The 19,076-nt window shown below is 34.1% G+C and overlaps 5 protein-coding genes across 19 annotated transcripts; 3 read left to right on the forward strand and 2 right to left on the reverse strand.

The window, feature by feature from the left end:
* The first annotated feature begins 3,097 nt into the window (after positions 1-3,097).
* On the forward strand, positions 3,098-5,562 carry NRT2.7 (high affinity nitrate transporter 2.7). Its single transcript, XM_012225883.4, has 2 exons — positions 3,098-4,236; positions 5,256-5,562. The coding sequence occupies exons 1-2, from the start codon at positions 3,098-3,100 to the stop codon at positions 5,509-5,511; spliced, it is 1,395 nt and encodes a 464-aa protein (XP_012081273.1). The 3' UTR covers positions 5,512-5,562.
* On the reverse strand, positions 4,508-9,121 carry LOC105641318 (uncharacterized). Of its 14 annotated transcripts, none has more exons than XM_089716200.1 (9): positions 8,893-9,112; positions 8,658-8,786; positions 8,500-8,571; positions 8,192-8,415; positions 7,439-7,486; positions 6,398-6,574; positions 5,771-6,199; positions 5,113-5,155; positions 4,508-4,798 (listed from the first exon to the last, which is right to left on the reverse strand). In XM_089716200.1, exons 1-6 carry the CDS (start codon positions 8,996-8,998, stop codon positions 6,407-6,409), a joined length of 747 nt encoding a protein of 248 aa, XP_089572326.1. In that variant the 5' UTR covers positions 8,999-9,112; the 3' UTR covers positions 4,508-4,798; positions 5,113-5,155; positions 5,771-6,199; positions 6,398-6,406. The 14 variants fall into 14 exon arrangements, with proteins under 14 accessions (XP_089572326.1, XP_089572325.1, XP_089572330.1 ...); XM_089716199.1 differs by having other exon boundaries at positions 4,508-4,893; XM_089716204.1 differs by lacking the exon at positions 5,771-6,199 and having other exon boundaries at positions 8,893-9,117.
* A 488-nt stretch (positions 9,122-9,609) lies between these two features.
* Positions 9,610-11,629, forward strand: LOC105641366 (hypothetical protein). Its single transcript, XM_012225890.4, has 6 exons — positions 9,610-9,766; positions 9,860-10,034; positions 10,165-10,357; positions 10,451-10,557; positions 10,722-10,920; positions 11,010-11,629. The coding sequence occupies exons 1-6, from the start codon at positions 9,687-9,689 to the stop codon at positions 11,147-11,149; spliced, it is 894 nt and encodes a 297-aa protein (XP_012081280.1). The 5' UTR covers positions 9,610-9,686; the 3' UTR covers positions 11,150-11,629.
* On the reverse strand, positions 11,548-13,522 carry SIRB (sirohydrochlorin ferrochelatase B). The gene is made up of 6 exons (XM_012225904.4): positions 13,389-13,522; positions 13,098-13,315; positions 12,947-13,008; positions 12,550-12,660; positions 12,355-12,447; positions 11,548-11,815 (listed from the first exon to the last, which is right to left on the reverse strand). Exons 1-6 carry the CDS (start codon positions 13,502-13,504, stop codon positions 11,714-11,716), a joined length of 702 nt encoding a protein of 233 aa, XP_012081294.1. The 5' UTR covers positions 13,505-13,522; the 3' UTR covers positions 11,548-11,713.
* A 15-nt stretch (positions 13,523-13,537) lies between these two features.
* LOC105641394 (RNA-binding CRS1 / YhbY (CRM) domain protein) lies at positions 13,538-17,428 on the forward strand. Of its 2 annotated transcripts, XM_020682204.3 has the most exons (6): positions 13,538-13,675; positions 14,042-14,319; positions 14,971-15,439; positions 16,009-16,410; positions 17,034-17,188; positions 17,318-17,428. In XM_020682204.3, the coding sequence occupies exons 2-5, from the start codon at positions 14,255-14,257 to the stop codon at positions 17,184-17,186; spliced, it is 1,089 nt and encodes a 362-aa protein (XP_020537863.1). In that variant the 5' UTR covers positions 13,538-13,675; positions 14,042-14,254; the 3' UTR covers positions 17,187-17,188; positions 17,318-17,428. The 2 variants fall into 2 exon arrangements, with proteins under 2 accessions (XP_020537863.1, XP_012081307.1); XM_012225917.4 differs by having other exon boundaries at positions 17,034-17,428.
* The last annotated feature ends 1,648 nt before the right edge of the window (positions 17,429-19,076 follow it).

Raw genomic sequence — 19,076 nt, forward strand, 5'->3', positions numbered from 1 at the left:
TCACCACATGACAACAATGATTTTATTTGTATTCCAATTGTCTATATCTTTTATCATAATATATCAATGATCTTTTCTACAAGGATTATTAATTAGGTGATGATGATTAAAATTAATTTTTTTCATAAATTGTCGTGAAAAGATGATACAAGACTTTTCTTGTAACACCATGAAAGAGAATGTTTTTTTTAATGTGTAAATCAATATGAACAATCTTACTTTATATCGATTTTTAATTTATTCGTTAGACAACATTTTATCATTATCAAATTTAACTTTTTTTTTTTTTATCGATCCCAACGTTCTTTTTTCATTCTCACTATTATATAGATTGTATGTACATCACTGGTCATAACATCACATTCATATTTTTTTATATATATCAACTCCGTCCCACCTTTCTTTCATTAATTAAAGTCTTGTCGGATTGCTATCATTAAAGTTAGAGAGAGAGAGAGAGTACAAGTTCCAAATTCAAATTTAGTATCTCTCATCTAACTAATGAAAAATTATTAAGAGGCCTTTGAACATTCCACCTATCAAGATTATCATCAAAATTCTTATATTATATGAAAAAATAAATAAAGAATATATAATAAATAATTGAAATTTTTACAAATTGAAAAAAAAAAGTAGTAAATTACTAAAAAGATTAATTCACAAAATAAATACAAAAAGAGATGCAACTGCTTTCTACATATTTTATACCCTCTTCTACAAAGAAATTGGTAAGACCGATTCCATTGATAATTCTATCAATTATTCTTTTATGAAAAAAATTCGGCCAATTTTTTTATACCTTAATAAAAAATATTGCATAAAAAATATTTATGTAACCTTAATTATAACACCAATTATATATCACATTTAGTATTTTGTCCTAAAGAATTCTCTTAAGAGTAAACATCAAAAACAAACTAAAACCATCTTGAAAATAAGCAATACTCGAGTTATCACTTATCATGAGCAAGCCAAATTAAGAGATGTTAAGGAGGCTTTTCAAGGATATGAATACTTAAAGCTCATTTGAAGCAGCTTTCGGAAGCCAATACGTACGCATATTTGCTTTACGGTAAATATCAACAATCTCAATACGACGGAATCGAGGAAATAACAATTGAAATATAGTCAAAAAATACATTCGTTTCAATAAAAAATTTTTCATTTCATTGATTTAATTTATAAACAGATATGGATTCGGATCGGCAAATTTTTTTCTATTTTAAAATGAACCGAACCTAAACCTAACAATACTCTACTCAGCTTTATTGAGACGTATACTCCTTAATTTTGACGTCACGCATAGAAGATGAAAAGTTGAAAATTATTATCGAGCTGACTGAGAATTTCTCCGGGAGAACCTGGCTATGTATGAGCATCACCACTTAGAATTTCACTACACATTACTACAAAACAAGTAATATTAAAAAAGACAACGTATATCCCTTCGTCCATCCTTCCTTCTTTTGGTATCATATGGCAGTGGCCAAAAAGCTTTTGTCATCAATCATCCTTTATTAACTCCAAGCCAAAAAGAATCGTACTTGAAACCCAAAAGATAGTCCATTACCAGGAAAAGAGAAAAGATCAAATTTTAGAAAAGTTAGTAGAAACTGTCTTTATCTCACATTATTTTTTAATTAAAATTTTGGGATCTATCAGTATCGTTACTATGTGATATATCAGATTATGTTTGCTCATTCTTGAGAAAGATTGTCTTACAAGGTTACTTACCAAAAGGGTTCTCTTAATTAAGATAACAAGATTATAAAATAAGACAAGGTAAAGTTAATACGTAATTAGTGTTTAATTACCGAGTTGTCGCAATAATAATGTGTCTAATCAAGTGGGGAAACTTAGAAATTTAACGGTAATTCAACCTAGAATATTCCTCGGACTAGTTATTTACTTAAGATACCAATTTATGGAGACCGACAATCGTTCAAAAGTTATTAATATTTCCTAATTAAAATAGAAAAAGAAGATAAAAGTAACAATAATTTTTTAAAAAATTTATATTTTTATTGATTTGATCCATAAATAGAATTATAGACTCGGTCTAAGCAAGTCTAATCCGTCAATTACAGTATACTCCTACTTCTCATATTTTTCCTCTTAAAGAAATAAAAAATAGGCTAACTAGGTTTAGGAGAAATAGATATATATACACACTATCGGCAAAGTATTTCTAAAAGAAATAATGAAATAATCAATTTTAAACTTAAATAATCATCTCATAAATAAATATATAAACAGATTAAAGAAAAATTAATAATAGTTACATTAGAAAATGATGCTAAATTAAATGAAATGAAAATTACTTTTATTTGGTAAATTACAAAAGAAAATAAAAACACCAAACTCATGAAATTGGGTTGCAATTGTAAAAGGTCAAGACACCTGAGAATTGGACTAAGGTTTGATCCTTAATGACAATATTCTCGTAGAGAGGCCTTTAATTTTAAGAGTGTCCAATTTGTTAAAAGCCTTTAATTTTAAGAGTGTCCAATTTGTTAAAGTTGATCCGCATCGAAATAAGTTTGGAATTAAAATTGGTCAGGTTAATTTGATTTGTATCGATTTGATTGAACAATTTAGTTTTATTCAGAAAATAATTACTTTTCAATAACTAATGCAAAGACTAAAAATCGAAATTATAAAAGATTGAAAATCAAAATCGAAATCAAAAACTAAAGATTGAAAATCAAAATCGAAATCAAAAACTAAATAACCGAACTAAAAATCGAAAATAATTTGATTTTCAGTTTTTTTCAAAGTTTGCTCACCCCTATTTAACTATAGTTCTCCCGAACCCACATGGACTAATCCGGTGTGACGTGGTTTAACAGAAAAAAAAAGAATATGAAAACACCAGAAATCTAATCTCAAAAAGAGATTCCAATAGGACGAAACTTCATACATGATAGGTTGCAGTTTGAAACCGTAATTTCAGAGACTAACAAACCAAGATAATAATCAGAAAAAACGGCATTACACATACACCTCTAACTTGTATAAATTATTACCTAGCGTCTCTCATGCACACAATCCATCCTATAACAAACATTCTTTTCTTGATTTTCTTGCCAAATCCTCCATGGAATCTCAGGATCACTCTCTAAAACAACCTTCTTTCTCTCTTCCAGTAGATGATGAACAAAAAGCTACTAAATTCAATCCATTTTCATTATCATCACCTCACATGCTTGCTTTTCATCTATCATGGTTCTCTCTATTCTCTTGCTTCTTCTCCACCTTCTGCATTCCTCCTCTTCTGCCTATTATCCGCACTGACCTTAATCTAACCGATACTGATATAGGAAATGCAGACATCGCCTCCTTCGTCGGTTCCATCTTCTCCCGCCTTGCAATGGGTCCCATTTGTGATCTCATCGGTCCTCGAGTTGCATCCGCCAGTCTCTCTCTTGCTACTGCTCCTATCATAATGTGCACTTGTTTTATCAAGTCTCCTGCTTCCTTCATCCTAATTCGGTTTCTAACAGGATTCTCATTAGCAAACTTCGTAGCTAACCAGTTCTGGATGAGCTCTATGTTCTCAGGCTGTGTCGTAGGTCTAGCCAACGGTGTCTCCGCCGGGTGGGCTAATGTTGGAACCGGTGTAGCACAACTAATCATGCCACAAATATACTCACTAATGATTAGTTTATTAGATACATCTTCATCCACTGCGTGGCGATTCTCATTTCTTTTCCCAGGAATTTTCCAAGCTATAACAGCTTTAATGGTCTTGGCTTACGGCCAAGATCAGCCCTCTGGAAAACATAAATCCCAGAGGACTTGCAAACCCATTAATGAGAACTTTCTTCAAGTTCTGTTTAATGGTTTAAAGAACTACAGAGGGTGGATACTAGGTTTAACATACGGGTACTGTTTTGGGTCAGAATTGACAACTGATAATATTATTGCAGATTACTTTTATGAGAGATTTGGGGTGAATGTTGAGGTTGCAGGGATGATTGCTGCAAGTTTTGGAATGGCGAATTGCTTTTCGAGGCCAATGGGAGGGGTTTTCTCAGACAAGATGGGAAGGAGGTTTGGGGTTAGAGGCAGATTATGGGGGCTGTGGGTGGTGCAAACAATGGCGGGATTTGCGTGTTTCTTACTTGGAAGAATGAACTCACTTTGGACTTCTGTTGCTGTCGTGTGTTTGTTCTCTGTATTTGTTCAAGCTGCTTCTGGCCTCACTTTTGGGGTTGTTCCTTTCGTTTCCAAGAGGTAACGTACAATACAAACTCTACAAATTAACGTAACATGATTATATTTTTTTTAATGTATAATTAATATGATTTTCATTATGTAAATCGGTAAATGATAGCTTTAAAAAATTAGCTTTATTAAGAAATCATTTTAATTTCAATTCTTAAGTCATACAACTACAGCATAATAATTATATTTTTTAGAAATCCAATATTTTCAATATAAATAATTTAAACTTAAAGAGCGCTCAACTTATTATGCCTTATTTAATAAACCAACCAAACAAGAATTTTTCAAAATTTGATTCGATTCAATGTTACTAATCCAAATACCCAATCACAACTCATTGTCAAACATCTTCCTTGTACTATAATTTTTTTTAGCATCAACCTTTTTGGCACACTTGGGCGTCATACACCACATGCAAGTTGCAAGATTTTTTTTTTTTTTTTGAAGGAAAGTTCCAAGATTCAGAGTTATCAAAATTTGTACAGTAAATTTCTCTTACATAAACTTGTATACACCTGTACGTCATGCACTTCTCTTTCAGCTTACCAGCCTTACATAAGCTTGGATGCACCTGTACGTCATGCACTTTACTTGTAAATTGCAAGCTTTGTCACTACGAAACAAACACTTCAGAAAACAATCTTTACAAGCAGATTCGATCCGTCGCTGATTGGCATTTGCATTTTTTCAAAAAAAAAAATAATAATAATAAATAAAAGAACTATGAATTTTTTAAAATTTTAAAAAAAAGCAAAAATTAATATTTTAACATCAAGAAGTAAAAACCACAAAATGCAGCTTTACTGGTTTTACCAAGCAGTTTCTTGCATATGCTTTTGAAGTACTGGACACAATAACAAAACAAAATTAATAACAAGCTCCTACCTGCTCCTAGCAGGCGATGTACCACTTCAGAATGGTGTCAAACCTTGAAATCAAAAAACTGGTCTCAGTCCAAAAGAAAAGGACACCAAATAATTGCACCTATGTAATGTATTACATTTTAAGTTATGGCGGTATGTTTGCAGGTCACTAGGAGTGATATCAGGGATGACAGGCAGCGGAGGAACTTTGGGTGCAGTAGTGACCCAATTCTTATTGTTTTCAGGCTCTAGATTCTCAATGCAAAAAAGTATTTCTCTAATGGGTATTATGATAATAGTATGCACTCTCCCTGTCACCTTAATCTACTTCCCTCGATGGGGCAGCATGTTCTGTAGCCCTTCCGGCGACAGAGATTTGGCCGATGAAGATGATGAAGAACACCGCTACTTGCTTGTATGAGACACAAAAAGAAATGAAGTGCAAGAGATGAACTTTTTCTTTTTCACCATATTCACCTCCCTACTAATTGCTAAAAAAATTTCAAGGAATCAACAGAGAGACTACCTACTGCAAGCTGACAACAATATTTATAATGACACCACATAAGCTTAGCTTACCGGTATATGTTTATCCCATATGGGTATAAATCCGAGTTACCATATCTCACAATGACCCAAAAAATAATAGTATACTTGTAAAATGAAAGAGAAAAGCACACCTGCCTCGGACTTCTTCAATAGTTTCTCAAAACTGAATGTTCAACACTGTAGCTTTTTCGCAGAAACAAGTGTTGTTCATAATTATGAGAATCTAGGAATAAATTTGTAATTTGTACTTTTTCTTCCTAACAAAAAGAACAAAAGAGATAGTAACAAAATCGATTGACAATATCGAAATTATTGTATTCTAGAATGTACTTGCAGACCAGCATACACTAAACTCAAGGATCATTGTCTTTTGGTCTAAAATGCAAAATTCTTTAATTAATAAAACATATCATTATTTCCTACATCACATTTGGCTGCCTTGCAAGGAATCTCATTGATTAGACTCTATGATTTGACTCACAGAATCACCAACACTGGTGATTAATTGCGGTTGTTTTGATACAAGTTGCAGAGATATGGGATTCAAACTTGTTATAACCCTGCAGAAGATATATTTGTTTATTAATTTCAAATGGACGTAGGAAAACGGGATAAGAAAGGACAGAGGACAGTAGATTAAGGTTTAGGGAAATGAAAAACAAGGGCTTTGTCCAAATGTTCTCCAACTACCAGAAAAGCCAAACATCAAGAAAAATATAGATTAGCAGCAAAAAAATTTCCCAGAGCAGTTAAGTTACCTTCATTTCTCAGTAAAGCACACTATCCAAAAACACGGAAAATGCTGTCTGTGATAATGGCAAAGCCCACCAACCACCAAGTACTCCAAGCAAAGTAAGCGTCTGGCCTTTCACTTCAACTGTGGCAAGGCAAAAAAACTTGTAGTCTTGAACTTCAACTTTGTTTGCATATAATGACTGCAAGAAAAATCAAATTATTGCCAAATCAATTAAAGCAGCATCTGAAAATCCAATTGACAGTGTTTGATAATGCATTTGACATTTCATGCAACATTAGACGAAATTAGAGAGCTCTCTTCTATAAGAGGGGCTGGTATTCTCTCTCTCTCTCCCTTCACAGTTGAGAAGTTTAGATGCCAGTTTCTTTTCACACTTCCCCCTCGTGCTACAAATAGGTTCTCGCCCCTCATTGAACAGGCTAAAAACCACATTCACCTCTTCCCTCAGAGAAGACCAGTTTGCAAACATCAATTATGAAATCATTGAATGGAAGACTGGCTATGAAAAAACTACAAACATATATGCAACCCGCAAATGACACCAGATCTTCACTTAAATCGCTAATTTTGTGCTTGGGTAAAATCAGAGGGCAGAAAGACAAAAAAAGGAGAGGAAAAAAATCGGAGAATGCAGATAAGAAAGAGAAATCACTTTCCATGTTTGGATAGAAAAGGAAAGGGGAGGAATGCAAATGGAGAGGACAATAATCTACGAATCTAAATTACAATTTTCAACTACATGTTTTTAATTGAAAAAAGTTGTTAATGGGGACATGTATGTAATTTCATCAGTTTTCTCCCTGCTTTCTCCCCAATTCAGTGAGAATTTATTTGCACACTCCATATGCCATTCTTTACATCAAATGTCATCCATGTTCTCTACTCTCCCAAACGAGGGAAAAGATGAACATTGTTTAATTTCATTTCCTTCTTCCTTCTTCCTTCTTCCTTCCTTTCATCTTCCACTCTTTCCAGATGTAGTATAAATCTCATTTTTGAGGAAGTACTTACAGAAATAATTTAATGGCATCAGAGAACATACCTTTAGAAAGTACATGTAGGGCTGCTGGCGCATGGATCGATCACACAACTGAAAATTTAAAACTTGAGGTCAAGAGCATTTCAAGTAGTAGCCCTGTGCATAAGAAATTGATCAGATAACACCTCTCTCTATCTCTCTCCCTCTCTCTGTTCCGTCACCCCTCAAGAAGCATACAATGACAAATGACAATCATAAAGTGAGAGATGCACTAGGCATGCAGTCACTGCAGTTAAATGTCCAGTAATGTCCAAGAACGAGGAGTACCTCTCAAGTTCATTGCTCAACAAGAACCTTTTTCACATCCATGACTAGAATCAAAGTTTTAATGCCACTCTTTTTAATAGCAAATACCCTATAAATCATCTCAATTAGCATTCTATTTCCTTCAAAACTTGTGCAGATATTAGAAACTAATATTTTCACGTATAGAGATGACAATAACCTTGATAATACAAGTAGCAAGGTCGTATATGTTCACAGGTCTTATTGTGAATCATGCATGAATAACAATTTTTGGTATTACCTAAATGCATAGCAATCCTTTTTTTTTTTTTTTTGGGTATCCAAAATTCCACATTTCCCAATTTGAGTTTGCTGAGACAGACATTAGGACGCCAATTGCATTCCATTTCACACCACACTCATCCACACTAGCCTAACATCTATCAAACTTTTCAATAAGGTTCATCATCAAGTTGCATGCATCTAATAACACAGGTAAAAAAGGAAAAATAAGCATCAATGCTTCCTTACCTGTTCAACAAATACATAGACTGATAAAGGGCTTGGCTTTGTGCTTAGGAGGAAAAGGGCAACTTTAGTAATAAGAATGATTGGATGGTCCCAATTCACTAGCACAGTGAGAAAGCAAAAGGCAGGTAACCAAAATTTTTTAAGGAACATCCATGCAACAGGAGAATCTCTTTCTCTATCGGAAGAATCTAAAAAATCTCTATCATCCACCAAAATTTCTTGCCCTGCAAAACCCAAACCATGGAAATTAGCCATAAATACATGCTTCAAAAGGCATCAATAGAATCAAACTGCTCAGTGCTGCTCACCATCCATGGCATAAGCAACCTGAGTCGAAAAACCTATTGATCCAATTACAAATGGTACACCAATCATGCTTCCTAACGAAACAACAGATAATTGAAAAATTAAAGTCAATATCCGATAAATTGAAGCAATATAACAGACGAAATTTGACCTAAAATACCTGATAAATATAAATTACGAATAAATTGTGCGTGTAAGTTCAATTTACACTGAAAGTTTGAGCATCGACACTGTATTGAAGGCTCAAGCTGCTTCATCCATGCTCTTACAAGCTCAAATTTGCTATTAACTGGATAAATAATAATTAATTATTAAGTAATGCTAAAATTAACACATAATAAACTAATGAAACATGAGCAAGAAAGAAAGAAAGGAAACAAAGAGGAGCTTTATACATAGCTTACAGGTTTTTGTTCTTGAGATTGATGAAGAACTGTAAAAATAAGATATTGAAGAGAAAGATTGTCTAATTGGATTGAGAAATTTTCCAGTGTACGCCATTTCCGTGTTTACCAGTGCCTCTGTTATTTCTCTTCTGAAAGCTCTAAAAGAGGCTCTTCCATGTCGAATCTATAGGAATTTTTCTAAACGAATCTACTAAACCTGTGATAATAGGCTATCGTTGCAACTCTGCTCGTATACGGCGTCGTTTTACCTCTTGCTGCTAGGATGTATGAAAGTATTAGGGATAAATACCAATTAGTGCCTCAAATTTGACACTAATACTACTTTGTCTATCTTTTTCGGTAAATATATTAATGTCCCAAAGTTTATCTTCATTGAACTATTTAATCATCTTTTGACAGTTCAATTTTTTATTTTTAATATGATATTACTATTTAGTACATCATATTTACTATTTTCATCAGCTAAAGTATATCTTATTTATAAGAAGATTAAATATTTTACCTATTAAACCTCAACCAATGTACTTAATATTTACCACAAAGAAGGGACAAATTAATGATTAAGATCAAATTTCAGGGACTAACTAAGTACTTATCCCTATGTGTTATGGTCCTTGCACCTTTTTGATGCTGACATGGAGAGTTGTGATTATTCAAAAAAAAAAAAAAAAAAGGATAAAAATATCTTTCTATGCTCTAAAAAGACAAAACTATCTAAAGCTATATTGCTTGCTAAATTCAGGCTCTAAAGAACATAAGAAGGGGTGGCAGTGAAGAAGGATATGTCATTTTCTGTAGTTCCAGCTTATCAAGAAGTTTCCCAAATTCATGGGTTCTTCAATCCAAACAAGACTCTTTTCAGGTACATATATATATATATATTGAAGTGCTTGAAATATATAGATATACATATATAGTTTTTATGTAGTGTTAATTTAAGTTGTTTGGTTCTAAGGTGGAGGAAGAAATGCCCTGCAATCAGATGTTCAAATAGAAAAGCAGAAAGTGCAAGGATAGAGAAGAACTACTATGAGTTATTGGGAGTTTCTGTTGATTCAGATTCTAAAGAGATTAAGGAGGCATATAGGAGGTTGCAAAAGAAATATCATCCTGATATTGCTGGACAAAAGGTCATTCTCTCCCTTGATTGTTATTCTTGGAGTCTGTTTGGTACTGTGAATTAATGAAATTATTAATATAGAATCCATATTTGTTATGTAGGTATATACTTAAAAAACGTCTTATAATTTTTTTTTTTAGGGCCATGAGTGTACTCTAATGCTGAATGAAGCTTATAAGGTCCTGATGAGGGAGGATCTCAGGAGAAAGTATGATATTTCCATTGGTCAATTAAGAATGGGAACTGGAAGGAACAATAATGTGATGGGTTTCAGCTCCTGGAAAGGGCCAGTTAGACATCAAGCTCTATTTGTTGATGAAAATGCATGTGTAGGTTAGTTAGTACCACACATGCCTGCCCAGTTATGGATGTTTGATTATGCTGCAGTACAGTTATTTTCAGTTTCTGAATGTAAATATTTTGCAGGATGCCGAGAGTGTGTCCACCACGCGAGCAATACATTCTCCATGGATGAAGCTCATGGATGCGCACGAGTCAAAGTTCAGTTCGGTGACGATGACGAAAAAATTCAGGTGCAAGTTTCAAACGACTGAACAATTCTCCAAAACTGTTCCTTCTGATAATAATTAAAGTTATACTTTTCCAGAAAAGTAATTTCAATCTAAAAAACAAAACAGACTTTATCATAGAAACACATAGAATTTGAAATTGAGGTACATGACTTGGAAGCTTACAGGTATCCGTTGATTCGTGCCCGGTGAACTGCATTCATTGGGTTGATAAGGAAGAGTTGACTGTGCTTGAGTTCCTGATTCAACCTAAACCCAGAGAAGGGTATGGTGTATTTGGACAAGGCTGGGAAAGACCTAGTAATGTTTTTGCAGCAGCAAAGTCATTCAACAAGCAACTAAAACGACAGACTGAAAATTTTGAAAGTAATAGCGAGTCCTTGCTTGCATTCCATAAACTCATAAAAACTTTTTTGTCTTTATTGACTTGCACATAATGAACATTGCTCTAACAGCAGCAAGAGCAACCACTGAAGAAGAGACGCCTGCTCAAGCAGAGGCTCGAGCCAATGCTAGCATGAAAATTGAGAGGGAGAGATTCTCAACAATCTGGAATTTTGTGAGAAAATTCCTTTGGGTCAAACATATGGAATAGAAGTGCAATGTCCATACCATAAGAGGTTCTCTTTTCTTATAAGTATCTAATAAGACAGCCTAAAGCTGCCAGCACAAACGATTGGAGCATAAACAAGATGTACAGTGCAAGGAGTATTACAATTTTATGTTTCATATATTGCAATGCAAGCACCAAACTGCAAAAGAGAGTAAATACAATATTGTATTGGTTCTACATGTGTATATTTCAAAAAGGTGCTTAGTTTCTCATCACAATGTGACTGCAAATTGTTAAAGGCAACAATGGAACAACTTCTCCACATCTCTTTTGAATTATTGAGAGCAATGGAGAATGCCAGAATCGGAAGATCAAATGAATTCCTAGTTAGTATAAATTTGCAAAAGAAAATTGTGTGTCGTGCATTGACACAAGCAGTGTAGTCGCATAAGAAACTCAGTCAAAACATATATTTACTTTGATTTCCTCTACAAGATCAAGTTTCCTCCTCATTTTGAGTAAGTGCCTCAGTTTTTTGAATAAGAACAGAAATAAACACCCCACATGACAAGCCAGACCAGTATGACTGCTTTGCAATTTCATGGACTAATAGAGCTTGCATTTGCCTGTTCCAACACAGGCTGCACATTCATCAGCATCTCCTGCAACATGTCTTAAGCAGTGTTTGATCCTATCATTCACAACATCCTGCAATATTGGCCACCAAAATTTAGAATAGAAGAGGCATCCATTTAAATCAATTATATGTACATCAGCAGGGTTAGCCATCACAGCTTAGCAAACAACCCAGAGGAAAAGGTAACTAGTTATAATGAAGGTGATTATCAATAACAATAGGAATCATCTGAAGGGAAATCTGTTCCAATGATTTACTCCATGAGTGAGGTCCCTGGTTCAAGTCCAGGATGGCCCAGGAAAATGTTGACCATAAATGAAAGGACTGGTTGCAACTTCTAAATTTGGGTTAAAAAATTGACTCATTCTACGAGTAAACGTACAATAGTGGAAATGCAATAACGGAGATGCTATCATATCAGATCCATCACAAAAAACTATGGAAGCTTTTAATGTTTCTAGATTCACGTATATTAGTAAAAAAAAACTACTCAAAAGTCTGAAACGACATAAGCAAAAAAATTAACTTAATATCATTCACAAATATAACTAAGCTTTGTTTCTGACAGACTTTATGGCAGCCAAGAAAAGGAAAATTGATAATCACATACCACAAGTAGCTCATGCAAGCCAAGAGGTGCAGTTATGATGTACGAGACACCAGGATGCTCCTTAGCAGCTTCAGCAGCTAACGAAGGAATATCCTTTCAAATAACATGTGAATCTATTTCGGTCACCGCACGAAAAGTTCCAATGGAATAATTAAGTTGGTAGTCTAGTTACCAGGGAAAAATTGCAATGAGTACCTGGTGCCAATGCCTTCCAGGAAAGAGAAAGAATGGACTTACAATCACCCGGTTTGCCCCTTGTTGAACACATAAACCAAATGCATCCTTTATTGAGGGCTCTGCAAGCTCCTGGTTATATTAAAAAGTTGAAAAGAATATGTAAAACAATCGTATTGTTAGTTACTCAAATTTAGGACTCAAGGAAAGTATACAGCAATGTGTCAATCTCAAAGCAAGATAATCGAAGGAAAGACATTAAACTAATAAAACAGTCATTTTCTTTCTAGCTGCTTGCCTTTCAGCAAGTCTGTGAACATCCACAAGATTATCACCAAAAAAAAACAAAAAAATAACTTAAATAATATTGGCATTAACACTGACTGGCAGAAGAAAATTAAAAGAAGAAGTAAATTACCATGTGAGCAGGCTCAACAATTGGGTACCCAGATTTATCTCTAAACATAGCAACAAACTCATCTGAAATTCACCATTATCTAACTCAATTAATCCAAACAACAACTTACAAACCAGTGATTGAAATTTAAACTGTTTTACTAGCTTATTACTTAGCATGAGATTTGATTCCTTGCGACGCGACCCATGGTCGACAATTATCAAACCATCTCTCTCCCTAACCCCGTGTGCGTTCTTTGTAATTTCGCCATTTCCGGTTCTCAAGCACAGCCTTGTTGATGAATACTTGGTTTTGCAGGGAACTCCGGGTAATTTTGAGAATTTGGGTGGTGTCCATATAGGACTCGCTCCAGTTTCGTTCACTGAAAAACTGTGACAAAGAATTCGATCAAGAAAGAAAAAGATAGAACTTTTGAAAGGAAAATTTGCATAAGTTTTGTCACCTTTTACTGGTGGTTTGAGGAGGGCAAAGGAGAGGCTTCAACGCCATTTTTTGGAGCCACACTGCATCAAGCTGTGAGCTTTGCGTCGTTTCATCTCTGGAATGGAAAGGGCACATATTGAAATACAGTAATACGGAGCGTGGCGAAGAGTGTATAACGGTACCGTTTTACATAATGAATATAAAGGAGCTGCCTTTATACCAAAATTGTCCCTTTCTCTTCTCAACTTCTTGCTATAGAGATACACGGAGGGGAAAGAGACGACCTGAATTATTGTTAGCCTCTGGGTATGATGATTTTCCTTTTTCTTCTCAATTAAGCTTTTGATTTCTCTGTTTCTTGGTTTGAGGAAGTCACAGTCTTGCCTAATTAATAAATAATTTTAGCTGGACTCCGTTTCTGCGATTGATTTCATATTTTCTGCCACTACCATTTCAATAGTTTTTAGAGACACATAAAGAATACTTAATATAAAAGCTTTAAGATAATGGATTGCAATAATAAACTTCTTCTATTTTCGAATATTTTTAGATGTGTTGTGGATTGCAATTTATATAATTCTTGTTTATAATTTTAGGTAACGGGTGTTCTTCACCTTTTTTATTATTTAGCTCGAAGACGTGATTTATCATACTTTTTTTGTGTTGCCGTAGGAAGTTTCTGCCAAGCTGAATTCTATTTTAACTTTCAAATATGAGCGTGTTCTTTCAATGCTATGAGACAGTGTGGTAAAGATATCTGAAAGCAAGTTAAAATGGAGGAATCATGGTTCCCTTAATTCTGGAGAGGATAAACTTTTCCCGGAGAGCCTAAATCCAAATGATGATATCAGTACATGTCCCTTTTTTTGTTGAATTTATGAGATAATGATGTTTGCTATAGGTTCAATCAGAGGCAGAACCAATCTTGGACATAACTACATTGTCAAAAGGTGTGTTCTTTTTCATCAGACTTATGTTTTTGGTATCAAATAAACGCTTAAAAATTAGTTAGGTCTCAAATTATGTGATTGTTTTTCTAGTCATTTCTTAAGGCCCTTTTTTTCACAATGAATTTGAGCTTAACATTATACAGATGCTTTAAGCTTGTGATCTTAGATTATTTGTTTTGTTCTGTAAGATCATGGGGTTTTCCCCCAATTGTTCTTTTAGCTTGTAATTGTAAGATATTTAGCCATTGAAGGAATGTGTCAGTCACTTGCTTATTGTTTAAGAATGTCCATAACATTCCACGGCATGAAAGTGTCGAGTAGTGGACTCAAGGTTGGCTTTGATACCAACTGATAACTGCCTTAGTAAACAAAAAAAGTCAAGGAGGAGTACCTGCCCATATCAAATTCCCCATTTTACTGAATGGGGATATTGGGACCATAATAAATTCTAGGTTATAATAAAGCAGAGTAGTCTCTGCCGGAACCTTGTCACTGTGTTCGTTACATTTGCTCCTGATGATTAATTTCACATTTGAAATTCTCATGTAATTAGTACATGTGACCTTTAACAGGAAAATCTTGGATTGATCTTTATTGCCATTTTCTCATTTAAATTGCCTCCGGAAGAAATGATGCCTGTGCTTTGTGCAGGGAATCTTTAGTTTTGTTGTCTTTTCTATTCCAGCAAGGGTCCAATCTTTCATCATTGCACAAAGCTACTTCTGTTACTCCATTGCTTAACTGGACCACCTCTGTGAACCTGAGAAGTTACAGGGCTGTTATACCTTTTCTAGAGGCAGTGAGGGTATCTTCTCCTAATTTTTTATTGACACAGAGGTTAAATGTGTTTGCTAGTCATAGTGTTCTCAGAAGTTGGGTATACAGAAGATGGATGAGCCGTGCGTCATTTGAGCTGAAGACAGACAATGATGTTGTGAGGTTTGCTTTTGGTAAGCAGCCTGGTAAAAATGGTTCTTCAGAAAAAAGGAAGAAGACTACCAAACGAGTTAAAATGTCTAGAAAGGCCAAACTAAATGAACTTAGGTTCTATCGTCTCAAGGCCAAAAAGAAGAAGAATTCTCCAAATCCAGAAGTCCGGATTAGATATAAACTTGAAAAGGTCAGAGTCCTTTTAGATTTCCTCATTTCTCTTTAATTGTCTCATTTTCTTGAATATTATTTAAGATTGCGTAGATTTGCTGATTTTGCTCTGTTGATCTTTTACACCTTATTTCTGTTTCTTTGATGAGCGGAACAAAAAAAGTTTCATTGATAACTTATCCAGCACTGCTGCAATGGCACTGCTGTGTCCAACTGAGCTCTTGACTTAAAGATGAAGGTTCTCGTAATTTTTTCATCATGTACGCTATTACTTGATACTTTAAACGTAGAAGATCCATCATGTTGCCCACCCTTTCTAGGAGTTTTTTATAACTCATTTTGGGATAAATAACTTGCTGCAGAAAGTACATTTTACATGGTGTTTAATGGATTAGATTTGTTTTAGTGACCTTAATAATTAAAGGAAATATCCTGTTGCCAATCATGAAGGGATTATCCTGTTAATCCTAGCAATGTGTTTTAATTTTTATCAAAGTTTTGTTGATTTACTTCAAGTTTTTACATTTATTCTGGTAGTAATCCTTGTTTTTAGCTATAATTTTGTTTTTGTCTATTACCTCTCCTTAGGCCAAACGAAAGGAAGTATGGTTGATTGAGAAGCTGAGGAAATTTGAGGTTCCCAAAATACCAGCTGAAGTATATGATCCCGAAATATTAACTGAAGAAGAGAAGCATTACCTCAAGCGTACTGGGGAGAAGAAGAAGAACTTTGTTCTAGTTGGAAGACGAGGAGTATTTGGAGGTGTTGTTCTTAATATGCATCTTCACTGGAAGAAGCATGAAACAGTGAAGGTTATTTGCAGGCCTTGCAAGCCAGGGCAAATTCATGAATATGCTGAAGAGCTTGCTCGACTGAGCAAAGGAATTGTGATTGACATAAAACCTAACAATAGTATTGTATTCTACAGAGGAAAGAACTACGTTCAGCCTGAAGTTATGTCCCCTCCAAATACGCTTTCAAAACAGAAGGTAAGTTATGCCTTACATCCCCATCCCAAACACTCACACAAACACACAGAAAAAGAAAAATGATGCCTCTGCTAAATGCACTTTATATATGTGTGTATGTGGGCACATGCATTGAGCTGTCTATTGGTGAGTGATCCCCCTCTATGGTGATTTGACTAGGAATTTGAATTAACTGCACAGGTTTTCCCAAGCTTTATCTATGTGGTCTTTTCTTATAGCCTTGAAACTTTGTGCCTTATAAATAATGACTCGTGCATAATTCCTCTAATTAGTAATTAGTAATGTGGATCATCCATAAATATTAGTCACACTAGTAATTGCATTATTTTGGTCTTGCATAAGCATATAAAAATTTTTCAGAGGGCCAACAGTTCCACCACTAAAAAGATCAGCGATTTAAGTCTTTCAGTTATTTTCTTTTTTGAGACAATCAAACACTGGAAAATTATAATTAGATTTAACTGGGCTTTTTTTTTATTCTGGCAACACAACGATGCCATGAATCCAAATTATTAGTTTATAAAGTAATTGACAGGACTGCTGAATACTTATGGCATTCAATAAAAAGTTAGGTTCTTGGTAGTTATGGAATATTCAGTTGCTGCCATTTGTGTATTTCACAGGCTCTGGAAAAGTACAAGTATGAGCAGTCCCTTGAGCACACAAGTCAATTCATCGAGAAATTAGAGAAAGAGCTTGAAGAATATCTCGAGCATGTTGCTCGTTATAGGAAATTAAAAGAAGATACACAATACTGCACCATTGCTGCTGCATGATGGTAACTGTCTAATAAACATTTGGTCCTTCTGCTGCTGAAGAAGTTGATCAATGTTTTTATGTTTGGTTGGCCAGGGCTTTTCTTTATAGAAGTTCTCTTTTGTTTATTACTTACTTGTTTTTCTTGTAGGATAAGTTCCATAAAATAACATAATAGCCAACAAATCTTGCACAGAGCCAGATGACATGCAACTCTGACCAGCTTATTTATAATATGGAATACTACCGCTATTTTTTATAATGTTCAGTGGAGTTTAGTTTTTACGAAATATGTTGAGCATGATGACGGGTTCATCCAACAAGGAATGCTAGTGAAATGATCCCAGCTGCATCCTAGCCACCTTTGGAGTTTTATCGCGGGTGTCTGGTGGTGACAATATGCTGCACCCCATTGGAAAAAACTTTTGTTAACTTATCTAAAAAAAACATTTTCTAGGAAAATAGTCTTCAAAATCCCTAATTTTTCTGTTACATGACCACCATATTGAAAATTAGTTTGAAAAGGTTAAAAGTTTTAATTCATAAAAATAGAGTATTTCAGATATTAAAAAATTCCGAAAATGTGTACCTTTATTTTCCTACTATAGTAAAGCATTAGCATAAGCAAAATAATGGTAAGAAACATTGTTAAGATTTAGAGTTTAAGGTTGCTGGTAATATGTGTATATATAATCATGAATAAAATGATCAATCCTTAGCTATTACCCTACCAGTTGATGCTTGCTTTCAATTTAAAAGACATAAAAGCTTACAACTGTCTCTAAACCAGTCATTGAGAGTCCATAAATACCGGTTTGGTAGTTGTTTTGTTTCTCTCGTATTTTGGTGTATGCTTATTATTATTTGGGTTCATTACAGTCTGGAAGATTTTAGCTGAATATCATTATGATATATAGTGGTTAGCAAATAGTTGATTTGGTTCAAAATCAAATTGAACTTAATTTTAGAAGGACAAATTAACTTTTAGGATTGAAATCAAATCGAACTAAGGCCTTGTAGATTTTCATATAGCGGCACTATTTCTATTGTTTATATTTTGATGATGTAGCATCAGCCTTAGTGCTTAGAGTTTGAAAAAATGAATTATGAAAACGCTTTAATGTTTTGTTGAAACTCTAGTTAAACAATTAGCTATTAAGACAGCTAACAGCTATTAAAAAAATTTAGATGAACATGCCCTAAAAGTATTAACTGAAAGAAATCGAATCAACTCAATCTATTTTTTCATTATGAAAGGATTGATTCAATTAAGTTTGACCGATTGAATTTTATAAAATTGAGCCATAACTGCCTTGAAATTTCAGGTTGAATAGAAATGAACTGAGTACAAAACTTGTTGTGAGCAAGCCGACCAAACCAAGCAGTGTCATTCAGTTTTCGATTTGGTTCGATTGATCATTTTGCTCGGGCCTACCAATATGAATGGAAACTTTAATATTAAAATGTTCCATTAATCATTATTTGAGGGAGCAGCGTGACTTCTTAATAGTATTTGATTAGTGATTAATTGAGGGAGTAGCGTTCACTCCTAAATAGCACACCACTTAAGGGAGTATTTATTACACGTAAGTATTTCAATTAATAAAATGTTTTATTGTTATTTAAAAATTTTTTCAGCTTTAAATGAAATAAATGTATCGAAGTGACAATTAAATGTAACTTTGTCCTTATTTAAATGTATCTATCAAAATAATTAAAGAATAATTTAATCAATTATTATTTTTAATTGCTACAATTCAATTATATTTTTTAAATTTTTATAAAAATTAAAAATGTCAAAATTAATAAAAATGAGGTATTACCTAGCTCCCAATCATTAGCAGAGAATATAGGAAAGGCGGTGCGCTACTCTATTTCTCACGCAAAACTTTTGAATCAAGACCAAAAGA

Source organism: Jatropha curcas, chromosome 11 (genome assembly GCF_041381405.1).
Source record: "Jatropha curcas cultivar XTBG-Jc1 chromosome 11, XTBG_Jcur_1.0, whole genome shotgun sequence".
Classification (NCBI taxonomy): domain Eukaryota; kingdom Viridiplantae; phylum Streptophyta; class Magnoliopsida; order Malpighiales; family Euphorbiaceae; genus Jatropha; species Jatropha curcas.

Excerpts from the sequence above, each read along its gene's own strand:
- NRT2.7 (XM_012225883.4), top strand. The coding sequence starts at position 3,098 with ATGGAATCTCAGGATCACTCTCTAAAACAACCTTCTTTCTCTCTTCCA. Across the intron at positions 4,237-5,255 it reads GTTCCTTTCGTTTCCAAGAG|GTCACTAGGAGTGATATCAG; the intron begins GTAACGTACAAT and ends GTATGTTTGCAG.
- LOC105641318 (XM_012225858.4), bottom strand. The coding sequence starts at position 8,998 with ATGGCGTACACTGGAAAATTTCTCAATCCAATTAGACAATCTTTCTCT. Across the intron at positions 8,416-8,499 it reads GGTTGCTTATGCCATGGATG|GGCAAGAAATTTTGGTGGAT; the intron begins GTGAGCAGCACT and ends TGGGTTTTGCAG. Across the intron at positions 6,575-7,438 it reads CCTACATGTACTTTCTAAAG|TCATTATATGCAAACAAAGT; the intron begins GTATGTTCTCTG and ends TTTTTCTTGCAG.
- LOC105641366 (XM_012225890.4), top strand. The coding sequence starts at position 9,687 with ATGTCATTTTCTGTAGTTCCAGCTTATCAAGAAGTTTCCCAAATTCAT. Across the intron at positions 9,767-9,859 it reads CCAAACAAGACTCTTTTCAG|GTGGAGGAAGAAATGCCCTG; the intron begins GTACATATATAT and ends TTTGGTTCTAAG. Across the intron at positions 10,921-11,009 it reads ACAGACTGAAAATTTTGAAA|CAGCAAGAGCAACCACTGAA; the intron begins GTAATAGCGAGT and ends TTGCTCTAACAG.
- SIRB (XM_012225904.4), bottom strand. The coding sequence starts at position 13,504 with ATGTGCCCTTTCCATTCCAGAGATGAAACGACGCAAAGCTCACAGCTT. Across the intron at positions 12,448-12,549 it reads CTGGAAGGCATTGGCACCAG|GATATTCCTTCGTTAGCTGC; the intron begins GTACTCATTGCA and ends GTTATTTGAAAG. Across the intron at positions 11,816-12,354 it reads GCTTGCATGAGCTACTTGTG|GATGTTGTGAATGATAGGAT; the intron begins GTATGTGATTAT and ends CCAATATTGCAG.
- LOC105641394 (XM_012225917.4), top strand. The coding sequence starts at position 14,255 with ATGATGTTTGCTATAGGTTCAATCAGAGGCAGAACCAATCTTGGACAT. Across the intron at positions 14,320-14,970 it reads CATAACTACATTGTCAAAAG|GGAATCTTTAGTTTTGTTGT; the intron begins GTGTGTTCTTTT and ends TGCTTTGTGCAG. Across the intron at positions 16,411-17,033 it reads ATACGCTTTCAAAACAGAAG|GCTCTGGAAAAGTACAAGTA; the intron begins GTAAGTTATGCC and ends TGTATTTCACAG.